Genomic DNA, 15,272 nt, shown 5'->3' on the forward strand with positions numbered 1-15,272 from the left:
TTGTTCTTAATTTATTCTTGCTTCCCATTCATCTAACCAAAGCCCTGCTACGCTCTCTGTTTTCACATCTGTCCTTCTAAGTAATGAACCGTATGCTGGGGAGAGAGGTAGGGAGGGTGGAAAGAACATGAGCTTGGAATGAGGCAGATCTGGTTTCCGAACTTGGCTCTGACCTTAGGTGATAAAAATAGGCAAAACCATGCTTACTATATGCCAGGCACTGTGCTCAATAACCTACCTGTACCCGTTTCTACTTCATAGGTGAAGACACTGACAATTAGAGACGTTAAGTAATGTGCCCCAAGCCTGGATTCAAACCCTGCTGTGTCTCTCAGTGAAGCCCAATCTACCATGTAAAACTGCCTTGAAATGCAAATTTCCTTTGCTCTAAGCTTCCTCATATGAAACGCATAGCCCTCTTTACATTTTACCCATTTCTTGTGTCTCGAGTCGTATAGAAACAAATACACCCAAATATATATTTAAGAAATAGGTGTATAAAGCAATATATGTACAAAATACATTTACAAAACAAATATATGTTTGTTTTATATATATAATATATGTATACATATGTTTAATAACCACATGCGAAGTAACCGCTTGAGCTAAAGCCGACCATATATACATTTTTTTAAAGCAGCAGAGACTAACAGGCACGTAGCAGATACTCCATGAATGCCCCCTTCCCTGCAGCCGAGGCTGATTCTAAGATATCAAATCTCTGACCCCAAGCCAAAATCTCACAGGGCAGTTTGTCTTTTTCAGACGAGCCTCGGGAACTTCACAAAGGCTTAATTAAAACACCTCTCTCACGGCCCCATCTCTTGCCGTATAAGTCAATAACACAGGACACCAAGATTTGGTTGCTTCAGCCTCGGTCACAGAGGAAGACGGTGCGAGGAGGGGGGAGGCCAATCCAGCTATCCTGAAAGCTGGAAATCGGGCTGCAACTCCTCCAGCCGGGCCTTTGATGTGTGTGTGCCTGCTTCCATGTGCTCATTACTTTAAGCTGTTCCATGTGTATATGTTTGTATATGTGTGTGTATACATGTGTATTACGCATAGCCAGAAGTAGATGTATTTACATGCATATAGACACACACATAACGATATCCTAAATAAGCCACCAGTCCCACCTTTAAAGTGTCTTCAGAAAATTAACCCACGGAATAAGCAATAATATGTGAAATATAAACATTCTTGCATGTTGGCAGATAACCATGCTATACATTCCCCTCGAAGAACTGAGAAGGAGAAGAAAGGGAATAACACAATGGCAGAAAAATGCACTAATCAAATCCATAATCAACTTTGATGATGGAGTAAGGAGTCTAATCAAAACACAATGGGACAAAGTTGCAACAGGTTGTAAGCTTGGAGCTGTGCTCTCCTCCCAGGGGCCTCGCCTGCTCTTTCTTTTTAAACATCTAAAACACCCACAGAGGATTTCAATCACTTCTAATTACTTTTTTAAAGAAATGAGTTGCAAGTTGAACACCAGGCTCCTAAAAACAGGAAATATCAAAGTATTATATATATAATTTTTTCCCTGCAGCTGCTTCTTAAAAATAAGCTAACCTCTCCTCAAATAGCTCATGCGCATTCCTTATCTGAAGGTCGGCCGGCCAGGGTTTCTGAACTAACGCAGAGCATGCCTCTAAAACAATTCTTTGCATATGGTCATAATTTATACACCACGTTAACAGAGCAGATGCTATAAATGTTCACTATTGGGGGAAGGCCCAGGTATCCCAGCACCAGGAGGAGAATTCGGGAGGGATGTGCTGCTCCACAGCAGTCCCCTCCCCCCAGTGGGGGTGGAGCGGAGCTGTAGGTTTGTGGGAGAGGTTCAAGGTGAGGGGCCTGGGCAGTTGACAGAGGGGCCGCACCTAAGGCTGTCTGCTGGCTACCTTAGGTCTTCTCACACTTATTGGACATGGAGAGCCAGCTTGGGAGGAGAGGGCTGTCACTGGCCGAAGAGAGTTGCTGCATAATAAAAGGAGCCATGAGAACTGCCTCTCTTCCCCTGTAACTACCATGTTGAATATTCCGAACCCCAAGCTAATAACGATAATCACTGTCATTTCCCAAAGGTCTATTATGAACCAGGTCTTTATGGACACCACCTCCCACCTTCTCCTAAGGAGCCTGCATGCGCAGAATTCTCATTCACCAGCCAGCATGCAAAGCCCATCCTTCAGGGGCACCTGGGTGGCTCAGTCGGTTAAGTGTCTGCTTAAGTGTCCGACTCAGGTCATAATGTCACGGTTCGTGAGTTCGAGCCCCACGGCGGGCTCTGCCTCTGCACTGATAGTGCGGAGCCTGCTTGGGATTCTCTTTCTCTGTGCCTCCCCTGCTCGCGCACATGCGTGCTCTCCTTCTCAAAACAAACAAACTTTAGAAAGAGCCAATCCTTCAACTGCCAGATGCTTTTGTTGTTCCCTCATCACCATGTTTTAAAAGGAAGATACCAGGGGCGCCTGGGTGGCTCAGTCGGTTAAGCGTCCGACTTCAGCTCAGGTCACGATCTTGTGCTCCGTGAGTTCGAGCCCCGTGTCGGGCTGTGGGCTGATGGCTCAGAGCCTGGAGCCTGCTTCCGATTCTGTGTCTCCCTCTCTCTCTGCCCCTCCCCCGTTCATGCTCTGTCTCTCTCTGTCTCAAAAATAAATAAACGTTAAAAAAATTTTTTTCTTAAAAAGGAAGATACTAGATACAGAACAATTACCTGTTGTATGAAAGTGCGGCTTCTCTGCAGTGACATCATCTTCTGCTCTGCACCAACACATGGCCCTGCTCCTCATCCTTCCCTCTCATGAGCGTGTCACTTCCTCTTCTCCCCACCCAACCAGGGCTGCCCATCTCTGAAGCCCAGTCTCCTCCAGGAGGCCCTCTGGATTTCTCCAGCCATCGTGGCCCTTCCCTTCCTTTGAGCCCCAAGCATCCCTTCCAGCCCTCTCTGTGTTGTGTCCTGTTGCTAGGCACATTGGTTACATCTCCCAACTAGACTAGGAAATCCCCAAGGCCCAGGCCATGTCTATGTACCCCATCCACCCGCCAGGGTAAATGATGGAGGTAGGCAGCTATGAAGGGTGCGGGACCACCAGTGTTGAAGCTACACCAACCTGAGTCGGACTCTCTGTTCCATCACACTGGAGCACGATGACTTGGAGCAAGTTCCCCCAGACTTGCAGAGTCTCACTCGCTCTTCTAGCTCAAGGGTTAGAGCAGTGGTCTCACTAGGGCCTGCCAGTAAGCCGAAAGTCTCTGTGCTTACCTGTGTATAGTGGTTAAGGGCATGGACTCCAGAGCCAGACCGTCCAAGTTTTAATTCTACTTCTGCTACTCCCCAGGTTACTAACCCGGTCTTTGCCTCAGTTTCCTTGTGTGTAAAATGAGAATACTAACATTTATGTCATTGCATTGTCATAACAATCAAATGAGGTCTTTTACGTACTAGTCTTTAGAACAATTCCTGGCATGTAGGAAGTAATTGTATTGTTTGATTTGTCATTATTATATCATTATTGATTTGTCATTATTATATCATTGGACTTGCCATTATTATATTATCGGATTGCCATTATTGTATTATTATTGTTATAGAACATTATTGTTATACAAAAGGTCCCAACTGCTTTAAATGTTACTATGGGTGAAATGATATCATATATAAAAAGCCGGGTACCGTGAGCACTAAACAAGTAGTCATGCCCTTCCCTCACCTTCCCACCATGCCCGGTACTGAGAGATGCTCTGTAAATTCTTGTGAACTGATGATGAATACCTTTTCAAGGGCTAGAGAGATAAGCTATGCCTTTTCTCACTTAGAGGCTATTAGATCTAGGTTCTAATAGCCTTATCTCTTGGTTTGGCAATATAAATAGCTAATTATATTAAGTGTTGCTTACTTGCCAGACACCGGGCTAAATACTTCCTAGGTTATTTTTCTCAGTCCTTACAATTTGTGTGGTTGTTTCTGCCCATTTGTACAGAGGGGAACACTGAGGCCCAGAGAGGTTAACTGACCAGGTCACTCAGCTGGTGCATGGCAGAAACAGGACACCACGGATATCCACCTGACTTTAAAATCTGTGTACTGACCCCTGCACAACTCATCCTCCTGAGAGAAACTCCCTGAATAAAAGGGAGAGTCAGAGGCCCCAAGATATCATCTGCCCTATAACTCGACATTTCCTGAGTATCTTCTAGTGATAAATACCAGGTTTTGTATTCGAGACCGCAGAAGTCCAGCCAGACACAGTCCTTAAGCTATAATAGAGAGGCTTTCCTGGAGGGCGAATGGGCTACTATGTTAGGTAGAGTGAAAGAAGGCCCTGTCCAAAGAAGGCAAAACTGCCTTTGCCAAAGTCACTTTGATGCCAGTGTGGGGCAGTAAGTAAGGACAAGGATCTGCTGCTTGCCGCAGGGAAGAGCCCTCAGGAAGCCCAAACATGGATAAGGAAAGCAGGCTGGTAAAAAATCGGATAGCCCACCAGGAAGGAGTCAATTTCCTGCCAAGGAAATTGTCCATCCAAACCATCCTCATGATCAGAACGATTGGCCTCCTCCCCTGAGGGCAAGACAGGTGCAATGGGGGCATTTGGGTATGGTGGGCCAAGAGTGAGGGAGGAGAGCAAAGCCGAGGGACCGGGCCCCTGCCAGCCCCTCCATGAACAGCTGGAGAATATTTTTTCAGGAAAGAAGGTGATGAATCACCTTTCCAGAACCTGCCCCCTGCAAGTCCTCCAACCATGTTTGTTAAATATAGGGTCAAATGGGCAAAGGCAGAACAGCTGCCTGGGTGGAAACAATCCCTGTGTCTACTTTCCCTCTCATTCCTCAGTTCCTTCTCATCAGGCTGGAGGGTGTGTGTCACATCCCAGAGTCACTGTTCTGGCCTCCCACATACCACCCACCATACCTCATAAACCCCGTCTCCAAGGATGGATAGGAAAACCTCCCAAGAGTGAATCCCTGAGCTCATTCCCATTTGGGAGCCCACTGGACAAATCCTGTGGCTAACAGCAGAAAAAGAGAACACAGCACAAACTCCTAGCAGAGACAGGCCCTCTGGAGCACAGGGTGAAATCTTGTTTTCCTCCCACACGCCATCACTCAAACCTGTCAGCTTCCAAAAATGTTTAGCAAGTGCAGCAGCAAGGGGCATGCTTATCAGCCTGGCCTGGGAGCTTAATCTGCTTCGAGAGCCTTCTCCAGCCCAGAGTTCCAAAAGTCTGCTTACAATTAGCTCCCAGCTCCAGTTCCTCCATCGAAAAGGTTAGCAATGTGTTGAGTTCTAGCCTCTGATCAGAGAAAGCTCCAGGAGAAGGTGGAGACAGTGTCAGCAGAAAAGAAAGTGCCAAAAAGGTCAGCTGGTCTGTTGCCACTTCCCTGACACCAGCCCCAAACCACCTCCCCCTCTGGCTTCCTGCCTCTCCTGACTGGGACAGTCACATCCGTCAGGTCAGCCTGTCCCCAAAAGTCCCTGCTGAATGACTGCCAAGAAAATACAGCATGCCCCTGCTCCCTCCTACCAGATGAGGAAAAAAAAAAAAAAAAAAAAAAAAAAAAAAGGGAGCAGGGAGGGCAGAAGGCCAAGAGAAACTGATTGGCCCTTGCTGATTTCCTTAAAAGAGATTGCATGGCCAAGGCCTGTCACCCAGCCCGACTGGGTGATGCAGGCTCTGTCTGGAAAGGTAGAAGTCACCAATTCTCTTCAAGCCCAAGCCACCAGCCATCCCCACACCCAGTCACCCAGGCTACCAGCGCCAGGATTTACTACCCAGGAAGGAGGGGCTTAACTTCAGGCAGCCATTTGGAAACAGGCACCCCCACCCTCACCGCCATCCTCACCCCCCACTGCAACAGCCAGTCAAGACGCCAGGAGTCTGCAGCTGCCTGCTTCCCGCTGGTGCAGCGGGCACTCCTAGGGCAATCCCAGCACAGTGCCTGGAATCCTGTCGGCCCAAGGGACGGGCAGGGGCCGGTCATCTTCAAACCGAGGGGAACAGGTTGATTGCACCCCCCAGACACCTTTTCCTGGATCTTGCAGCCAGACCAGGGGGCATCGAGCCCAAGAGACTTTCAGACCATTGCTTGGCAGACACAAAATCTCTGCAGAACCGACAGCCAACCAGCCGCTGCAGAAGACACTGCCTTCTTGAGGCCAAGCTCTCAACATGCAGGAACTGACATTTCCAGAGCCGCACGGTTGTGTGTGTGCGTGCGTGTGTGTGTGTATGGACACGCCACCCGTACCCCCCAGAAGGAAGCTGCTGGCATACCCCCACCCCGGTCTCTCAAAGCTCCTGAAGGCAAACCTCTGGCACCCGGGCCACACCCACCGGCCAGCCCACTCTCCTAGCGCATCCCCAGATCTGCCAGCCTAAGTAGAACGGCTCCCTTCTCCGCCCACCGGGTAGCCCTTTCACTCCTCCAGCCGTGCCACCTTCCCCCCAAGAAGTATTCGCCCGCCCACCCTCCCAGAACAGTGCCCCGGCACACATCGCCTCTCACCTGGGTATCGAACCCGTTTTCCACCGAGCCGCTCTTCCGCAGCGGGAGCCCCTCCCCCGCCGGCTCCTGCAGCCCCTGGGATTTCAGGGGGATCTGGCTAGGGTAGGTAGTCTTGCTCACCTCCACCTTGCTTCCCAGCTTGAGGTAGCAGGGCTGGGGGCCGGCCCGGGCTGGGGGCACGTGCAGGATGGGCGCGGCGCTGTGCACGGGTTTGGGCAGTCCCGACTTCATTTTGGAGGCGACCAGGATGGCCGGCATCTTCTCCCGGGGCTTCGGCTTTCCCAGCACGTCCCTGGCAGCGGCGGCGGAGGCGACCGCTAAAGGCAGCGCGGGCAGCAGAGCAGGCGCCGGGCCTCGGCCCGCGAGGCGCCCACCACCAGCGGAGGAAAAAAAAAAAAAAAAGAAAGAAAAGAAAAGAAAACCCCGGGTCTGGGAGTCAGAGCAAACCGGCGAGCGCGCCTTCGGGTTGTAGGATGGGGCAGAGGACTGGTCGCTGCGCTCAGCTGGTTCCACCTGGACGGATGCTGAAGGCGGGTTTCTCGCGCGTCCTAGGCGGCCTGTTCAAGGGATCTGGGCGCTCAGGGGCTGTTCCCTCTTTCGATTCTCCTCCTGGGAAACCGAGGCTTGGACGCCCATATTAACTTGTCACTGCATCTCCGAAGTGAGGAGGCCCCTTAGGGAGAGGAACGGCGGGGCCGCGCGGCTTCCCACTCCGGGAGGCTGCGGGTGTGAGAGGGTGAGGGAAGCAGCGAGCAGCGGGGGGAGGAAGGCGCGAGCAGAGGAGGAAGGAGAGGGAGGACGCACGGAGCCCAGGACGCCTCCACCAAGAGGCAGCTGCTGCCCTAACCGCGAGCACCGCAGTGTCACCCGCGACGCAGAGGCGCGGCGACAGCCCCCGAAAGGTCTCTCTAGGCGTGACAGTCACGACTGCTCATAAGTCCCCCGGACGGATAGCACCTTAGCGCCTGTAGGTCTGCACATGCTCCGTGAGCTATAGCGCAGCTAGGCTGTGGCCGTGGGGCGCGGGCACCCGGACGCGCGGCTGGCGGGCTGGGCAGGGCTGCGCTCGCGAGCGGCGGTCCCGCTTCCCGGGAAGGCTGCGCTGGCTGCGGGGCTCCGAGCAGGGGAGGACAGGCTGCGGCCGGCACTGCTGCGGCGCGCGCTGACAGCCCGGGCCGCCCCGGCGCGCCCATTGGTCCGTGGCGCGCCAATCAGCGACTGCAGCTCGCTCTGCAAAGGGGGCGTGGCCTCAACTCCCGGGCCGTGGCCGAAACTCCCGGGCCGCGCTTGGCCGCCAAGTAGAAAGCCGGCTGGTGGCCGCTCTGCGGCACTGCTCCTGCTGCGCGCTTCCCAGCGGGCCGACACTCCCGCGTCCCTGAAACCCTCTTTTGAAAAATGCCCTTTCGAATGCAAAGGCCCGCCTCGGGGCCCCGCGGGCGAGGCTCGGGGGGAAGTTTGTTTCCTTTTTCAAATTGTTCTGGTCACCTTAACGGTTTGAATCTTCCGGAATCGCGCCCGCCGCCCTGCGGCCCCCCATCTGGACTGGGCAGGGCTGTTCCTCGTCTCCGGCGTTAAAGACTCGCCAGCCATTTCTCCTCTTTCTGCCTCACTTCCAGGCGGGCCGGGGGCCCTCCCAAGAGCTTCCTCTCCCGCTTTCAAAGCCTTCAGTTTTCACTTAACTATTTGAAGTATTCATAGGCAAATACACTACCCAGGGAAGCCTCCCGCCCCGAGTCAGCTCCCCCGTGCAACCTACTACAGATTCTGTCATCAGAGTGGCCGGAGGAAGCCAGGAGAGGTTCCATGACCCCGGCTGGCTCAGGCTAACCCCTGTTGCATTTCATGTAGCAGCCCCTCCCTGTCCGCGCCTTGGATGCACTGGCCCCACAGGTTCCTCGACTTTAATGCGTCCGAGGATTTCTCTCCTCTCAATTGCTCTTTGGGTTCCTCGCTGACGCAGAGTTTATGAGAACTGGAACGTATGATCCAGACAGGCCCGAGCCCTCTCGATTCATGGACTGGGACCCCACACCCTGGAGAACTGCCTGGATTTAAACTGGGCGAGACCTTAAATCGTAATGCATCCTTAAAAAGCTTCGGTTTTCACTTGGAGCAAGGAGGTTTGAGTACATTTATATCATGCGCTGTTGTCTGGATTAAATGAATAGTGCATGACAGTTGTTAAGCACAAGTACCTGGCAGTGTAAAGGGGTCAGTACAAATTGGGCATTATTATCCCTGTTATTAAATTACTACTGCTACTTCCCGCCGCCCCCCCCCCCCCAGTCATCTCTGCTTATAAGTTGTCTTTTCTCTCTGTCTCTAGATACAGGTTTTCCCAGTATGTCCACCCTGTAGCATGATTTACAATGCTGATAGCATTGATTTATCATTATCCAGACCAGAGGAAACCTCAAAGTTTTAAAACAACCTCTTGAAAAGGCATTAAGAAATGAGAAGGTGCTTTCTCACCCTGGCCTGCTCCCTCCCCAACCTTATCTTCCACAAATTCTATACGGCGACTTTCTACTCTAGCTAGGCTGAAGTACATAGTCTTGTATATAGTTCCAGGTATTCCCCCTCTCTCTGAAATTAAATCATATGTGGTCTGTGCCACTTACTTAACCTCAGCTCTTCGCCATCTGATGCCACCGTTATTTATCGTTTCATTTTTATTTTCTTTGAGAGTAAGCCTCATGAAGTTAGGAACTGTGTTTTGAACTTTCATTAGAGTCTCTCGGCATCAAGTATGCGGTGGACCCAACAGCTACCCAGAGTGTGATCGAATAAATGAGTAAGGGATGATAGCAGCAATTCTCCAGGAAGGGAGCCTTTTAGATTTAGGTATATAATGTCATAAGACACGTTATCCTATATTAAACCTTAGGACTCTCTCCCCAGAATTCTGCTTCATACAGATATACCAAGAGTCATGGGAAGATATTGCAGTCTTCAATAAAGTTCACAGAGATATTCCAAAGTAATTCCATGGCAGTGCTTCTCAAAGTATGGTTACCAGACCAGCTGCAGCAGCAGCACCTGAAAACTTGTTTGAAAACCCCACCCCTGAGCAACTCAACCAAAAGATCTGGAGGTGGGGCCTAGCAATCTAGGTTCAACAAGTGCTTAAGTCAGTGATTCTGATGCATATTAAAGTTTGACAGCTTACACCCTAATGAATATACCAGGCACTCAGTGCTCTTCCAGGGCTGCCTAAACCTTAATGTACATAGGAAGTACTGGAGATCTTGCTAAAATACAGATTCTGATTCAGAAGTTCTGGAATAGGGCTGAGGTTCTGCTTTCAGAATATGCTCCCATGCGATGCCCCTACTGGTGGCTTGGAGATCACACTTTGAGTAGTAAGGCTAAACTGTATTTAACAAAAGGGTTTCATCTCAAGGACCATCTGTACTTAAGTGATTTTCTGTCACACTGTGCTGAAAAGAATTGAGGGTGCATCTACCTAGTTTAGTTGGAAACAGCAGCCTAATCAATTAATAATGTCTGTCATGGATGCAGAAATAGAAATAGTGACAGACGTGCTAAGTATTTGCCATCTTTGATCTCCTGTTTAAATCATATTTGCTGCCAAGGTCATTTTTTGGGTTCTTAGACCCTCAACTATGTGCTAATATGAAAAACAGTACATTCTTTTTGGACTTCTTCCTAATCCTCTAGAATTTGGTAAACATTGAGCATGCACCTTAACCCTTTGTGAGTTTATAACTAAAGACTGCTAATTTCTCATCTTTCTTGACAGAAGCTGAGTGAATCTTTTAGTCTATTTCCAACTTCTTTGCCCACCTCTTCATCCTTTAATAATGTTATTTGCTCTTTCCCGGAACATTTTTCATTTCCCTTTATATCTTTCCTATTAACCTTCATTTTCCTTATTTAAAGCAAAATAATTTATCATCATAACCAGACAAAATGAGAGTAAATCTACTTTTCCCCTGGGGCAAAAAAGGTAGTTACAAGATTCCTCCTTAAATAAGATCATTGCAAATTATAAAAATGTCCTATAAAGTTACTCCTTTCATATGTATGCTATGTTAACATGTAAGAAGTCATTTTAAATCAATATGTTTGACATTGGCAGCTAAAGAAGGTACTGGTTCAGAGAATAGCAAACTGCTTTGGAAAGAACAAACTATCTATCTATCTATCTATCTATCTATTTTTTAATTCTTTTAATATTTATTTATTTTTGAAGGAGAGACAGAGTGTGAGTGGGGGAGGGGCAGAGAGAGAGGGAGACACAGAATCTGAAGCAGGCTCCAGGCTCTGAGCTGTCGGCACAGAGCCCCATGTGGGGCTCAAACTCACAAACTGCAAGACCATGACCTGAGCTGAAGTTGGACGCCTAAGTGAATGAGCCACCCAGGTGCCCCCCCAAAAATATTTTTAATTGTTTTCACTATGGATAGCCTACCATTTTAAATCTCAACTTTGACAAGTCTCCTTTTCTCTCACTCTGAACTTTCCAACTCACCCACGTGTCAGTGATGGCCTAATGTGAAACTTGCCACCAAAGCTCTCAGGATCACTGAATCATCCTAAGAGCTCCGACAGTTCCCAGGTTCTAAGAGCCATCCTCACATCCGGATGCTCCAAATGCATTGCTTTCTGATCCTCAATATCAGCCACTGGTGATTAGGTGGGTGTGAATTAGGCTTCAGAGCTGACCTGCAGTTGACCAGCCCCATCAACCCATCCTTCATCTGAGTGAAAGACCCCTCGCTGTGCCTGACCTCCCAAGAAGACAGTCCTGCGAAGAACCTGAGACATCTAAACCCCAGCCTGTCACAGAAAAATGGAAGGATCTTGAGAAAAAGTCAGCAGTCTCTTGGAAACCCTTGACTATAAATGATGAAGGGAAAGGTTGCACGTCTCTGGAATAATATAAAAAGCATTCATGAGTTTATACGGGAGTAAAAAAAAAGTCACACCAGCTTATTTTTGAAAACACACTTTTCCTTAATTTTCTATGGGCATGGGTTGGCAACTTATGACACATATCTCAGAGGTGGTACAAATACCCACATTTTGGTAGGGCCCAAATCGAGAGCGTACCTATCTCAGACTGCAGAGAAGCCAGGCTAAGAATCTTAGCCCAGCTCTTTAGAAAGCCCACTCACCCTGCTCCTCGCTCACTTCTAACCTACCTTCTTCCAGATGGCTCTGTGTGCAGAGCAATATGCATAATGGTGACCTCTGGGAGACTGTGGGTTTGCCTACCTGTAGAGGGTGGATTGTGGGGAGTGTGTTTGTGTGTGTGCACGTGCGCATGCGTGTATGCTTGCGTTCACTCAAATAGGGAGGGGCTCAATCATTAATTCAATGAATAAATTGTTGAGAGTCATTTGTGTGCCAGACTTTGGGCATTATGATAGAGAGTAAGCAAGAGTAAACTCTTGTTCCCTGCTTTCAAGGTCCAAAGAACGATGCACCTGCTGTTTCCCAGTCAGAAGATTGCCCTTTTACACAATTAAAAAATGGAAATCTGAAAGCGATGCAGGTCAGCTCTGAAACCTAATTCACACCCACCTAATCACCAGTGGCTGATACTGAGGATCAGAGAGCAATGCAGTTGGAGCATCCTGATGTGAGGATGGCTCTTAGTTTACGCAATTTAGGAAGGGGAGCAAACCGGGAAATAAATGACAAGTAGGAAAACTAATACGCTAATAGTTTTAGAGTAGTGCAAAATATACTGCAATAAATGAGGCACAAAGGAGAATCCACTCTCTGTGAGGTTAGCAACTACTTTGATTAATGAAACTTTCTTTTTTTTCCAATGAATTCCATTCATTATTATTAAAAGTTGTGGGAAAATGTTGATAAAACAAAATATGCACAGCCAATTCCTCACAATTGTTATGACCCCTTATACTTAAGAATTTCAGAAAACTCTCATATCAAAAGAACATTGAGGGGCGCCTGGGTGGCTCAGTCGGTTGAGCGTCCGACTTTAGCTCAGGTCATGACCTCACAGCTTGTAAGTTCGAGCCCCACGTCGGGCTCTGTGCGGACAGCTCAAAGCCTGGAGCCTGCTTCTGCTTCTGTGTCTCCCTCTCTCTCTGCCCCTAACCCACTCGCATTCTGTCTCTGTTTCTCTCAAAAATAAATAAACATTAAAAAATAAAAATAAAAAAAATAAAAGAACATTGATCTGCTAATAATGGAATTGGGGTTTTTTTTTCCCCTGTAGCTGTAAAGCAACTTTCTGACCAACAAAACACTGAAGGGTAATGGAGAGAAATCTCCTTTCTCCACCATTAGTGTTGAAACTCTAAGTGACAATGGTCCACTCTCCCATCTTTGTAAGTTAAGTCTAGTAAATATTCTTTAAAAAAATTTTTTTTAACGTTTATTTATTTTTGAGACAGAGAGAGACAGAGCATGAACGGGGGAGGGTCAGAGAGAGAGAGAGGGAGACACAGAATCTGAAACAGGCTCCAGGTTCTGAGCTGTCAGCACAGAGCCCGATGCGGGGCCCGAACTCACGAACCGCAAGATCATGACCTGAGCGGAAGTCGGACGCTTAACCAACTGAGCCACCCAGGCGCCCCTAGTAAATATTCTTCTGTTGACATCTTCCCTCATTCCACAAAGGATTTGAGAAAAGCCCATATTCAATAAAATAATGTCTAAATATTAGTAGCAATAAATGCAACGTGGGCGCCTGGGTGGCTCAGTCAGTTGAGCATCCAACTCTTGATTTCAGCTCAGGTCACGATCCCAGGGTCATGGGATGGAGCCCCACATTGGGCTCTGCCCTGAGCATGCTTAAGATTCTCTCTCTCTCTATCTCTCTATCTCTTCTCTCTCCCTTCTCTACAATTCATGGTCTCTCTCTCTCTCGAAAAAGAATACAATTTTTTTCAAGTAAAAAAATAAAGGATAAACGTGGTAGAGGAAACATTCTTATTTAAAACGTAGACTGTGATTACTTTTGCCTTCTGAAGGTGGGGTAGGATGTGTAAATAAGCCATAGCAGTGGGAATACAAATCATACATCCCTTCCATATTCAGACTATCTATCTATCTATCTATCTATCTATCTACATTATATATATTTTTATTATATATATATAATATAATATATATTTTAAATGTTTATTTGGTTTTGAGAGAGAGAGAGTGCCAGTGGGGGAGAGCAGGGAGAGAGGGGGACAGAGGATCCAGAGGGGGCTCCATGCTGACAGCAGCCAGGTTGATGCAGGCTTGAACTCACAAACCGTGAGATCATGATCTGAGCTGAAGTCAGTCGCTCAACTGACTGAGCCATCCAGGCACCCTCTTCAGACAGTGTATTAAATAGACAAGTCTAGAATCCCAAATCAGCCAGTGCAGGGCTACTGAAGAAAGAGCCTCTGAGTATGTGGTCTTAGAGATAACATTAGTGATCACCGAGATCTCTGAAGGCCAGCCCAGAGCTCAGGAGCCAAGCTATACGGTTGTCTATGACAAATAAGAGAGATTCAGTTTCCTGGGGAGGGTTTCATGTAAAGGGCCCCCTAAAACAGAGTGGCCAGAGCACTGTAAAGAGACCCATGACAGGAACCGAAAAAGCAGAGCATAGTGGCATAGGAGAACCCTTTCCTTTCCCCAAAATAGCAGTAAAGCCCACTGCGCTACGAAACGCTTGAGTGCCAAGATTTTTCTTTTGATGGGAGAGAATTATTTTTAAAAAGAGCTGAGTTTTGAATCTGGGTTCCTTTCAAAGCAGAAGAAAGAGAATAGTGAGGTTCTGAGTTTAATTGAAGCAGAAATTTCAGAGTCAGGAATGCCAAGGGAATGGAAACTGCCTCCCTGCCTCACATCCTTACCCCACTCCGTGATTTGCAGAACACTTGGGGCGGGGGGGATTGCCAAGCAAATCTAAATAAGAATGTCTCCCAACCAATAGACAGTACCAGGGAAAATGTAAATAAAACATGAATATTGAGGTTATAGGTGTGGGCAAAAAGGGGAAGCAGGGGGAGAGGAAAATAAAATGTCTGGACTCTCTAGTCCATGCCTTTGGCTATCAACCAGTCAGCACAAGTGGCTTCGTTCAAACCTTCCTATGTTGTAGAGTGAGCACCACCTAGGACTATACCTGCAGGTAGTAAGGGTTAAGGGGACTGAGCTGAATATGTCCAGATTATAGCTGGATCCTACCTTCAAGCTCTTGTGTTTGCTTGTTGTTTTTTTTTTTTTAATTAAAAAAATGCTTTTAATGTTTATTTATTGGGGGGGGAGGGGCAGAGAGAGAGGGAGACACAGAATCTGAAGCAGGCTCCAGCTCTGAGCTATCAGCATAGAGCCTGACGTGGGGCTTGAACCCATGAACTGTGAGATCATAACCTGAGCCGAAGTCAGACGCTTAACCCAATGAGCCACTTAGGCGTTGCATGAAGTTATTCTTAATGTGTGCCAGGGTCTGTGGTAAGCATTCTCACAACAATCCCACGAGGTGGATCATTAATGGTCATTTCCATTACACAGAAAAGAAAACTGAGGTCCAGAGAGGGCTCAGTGTTTTACCTAAGTCCCTACAGCTAATTAAGCAGAAAAGTTGGATTCGAACCCAGGCACTCAGACTCAAGAGCCTGGACTCTGAATACTCCTAGCCACAGACTAGTCTTCATAACAATAACAGTAGAGCGTCCCTGTAGGGAGGCACAATTACTGCATTTTGCAGTTGCAGAAACAGGAAAAAGGTTTGGTAACGGCCCAGGCTGTGAATGATAGTGGTGTTAATA

At 47.9% G+C, this 15,272-nt stretch overlaps 1 protein-coding gene across 11 annotated transcripts in view; it reads right to left on the bottom strand.

Moving 5' to 3' along the window:
* NAV2 (neuron navigator 2) overlaps window positions 1-15,272 on the bottom strand; it is a 496,240-nt gene that overhangs the window by 387,436 nt on the left and 93,532 nt on the right. For 5 of the 11 annotated variants that reach the window (XR_008421181.1, XM_053899891.1, XM_053899893.1 and 2 more), the window contains exon 1: window positions 6,520-7,639. The exons of 1 other annotated variant lie outside the window; for it this stretch is intronic. Coding sequence is in view for 9 of the 10 variants with exons in the window: in XM_053899891.1 (XP_053755866.1) it covers window positions 6,520-6,777 (258 nt within the window). In the remaining variant the exon portion in view is untranslated. Of the gene's footprint in view, window positions 1-6,519; window positions 7,644-15,272 lie in introns of those variants that run through there. 5 more of the 11 variants (XM_019456522.2, XM_019456521.2, XM_053899892.1 and 2 more) reach the window with 3 other exon arrangements.

The sequence above is a fragment of the Panthera pardus genome, unplaced genomic scaffold, assembly GCF_024362965.1.
Source record: "Panthera pardus isolate Hobbes unplaced genomic scaffold, ASM2436296v1 HiC_scaffold_12, whole genome shotgun sequence".
Classification (NCBI taxonomy): domain Eukaryota; kingdom Metazoa; phylum Chordata; class Mammalia; order Carnivora; family Felidae; genus Panthera; species Panthera pardus.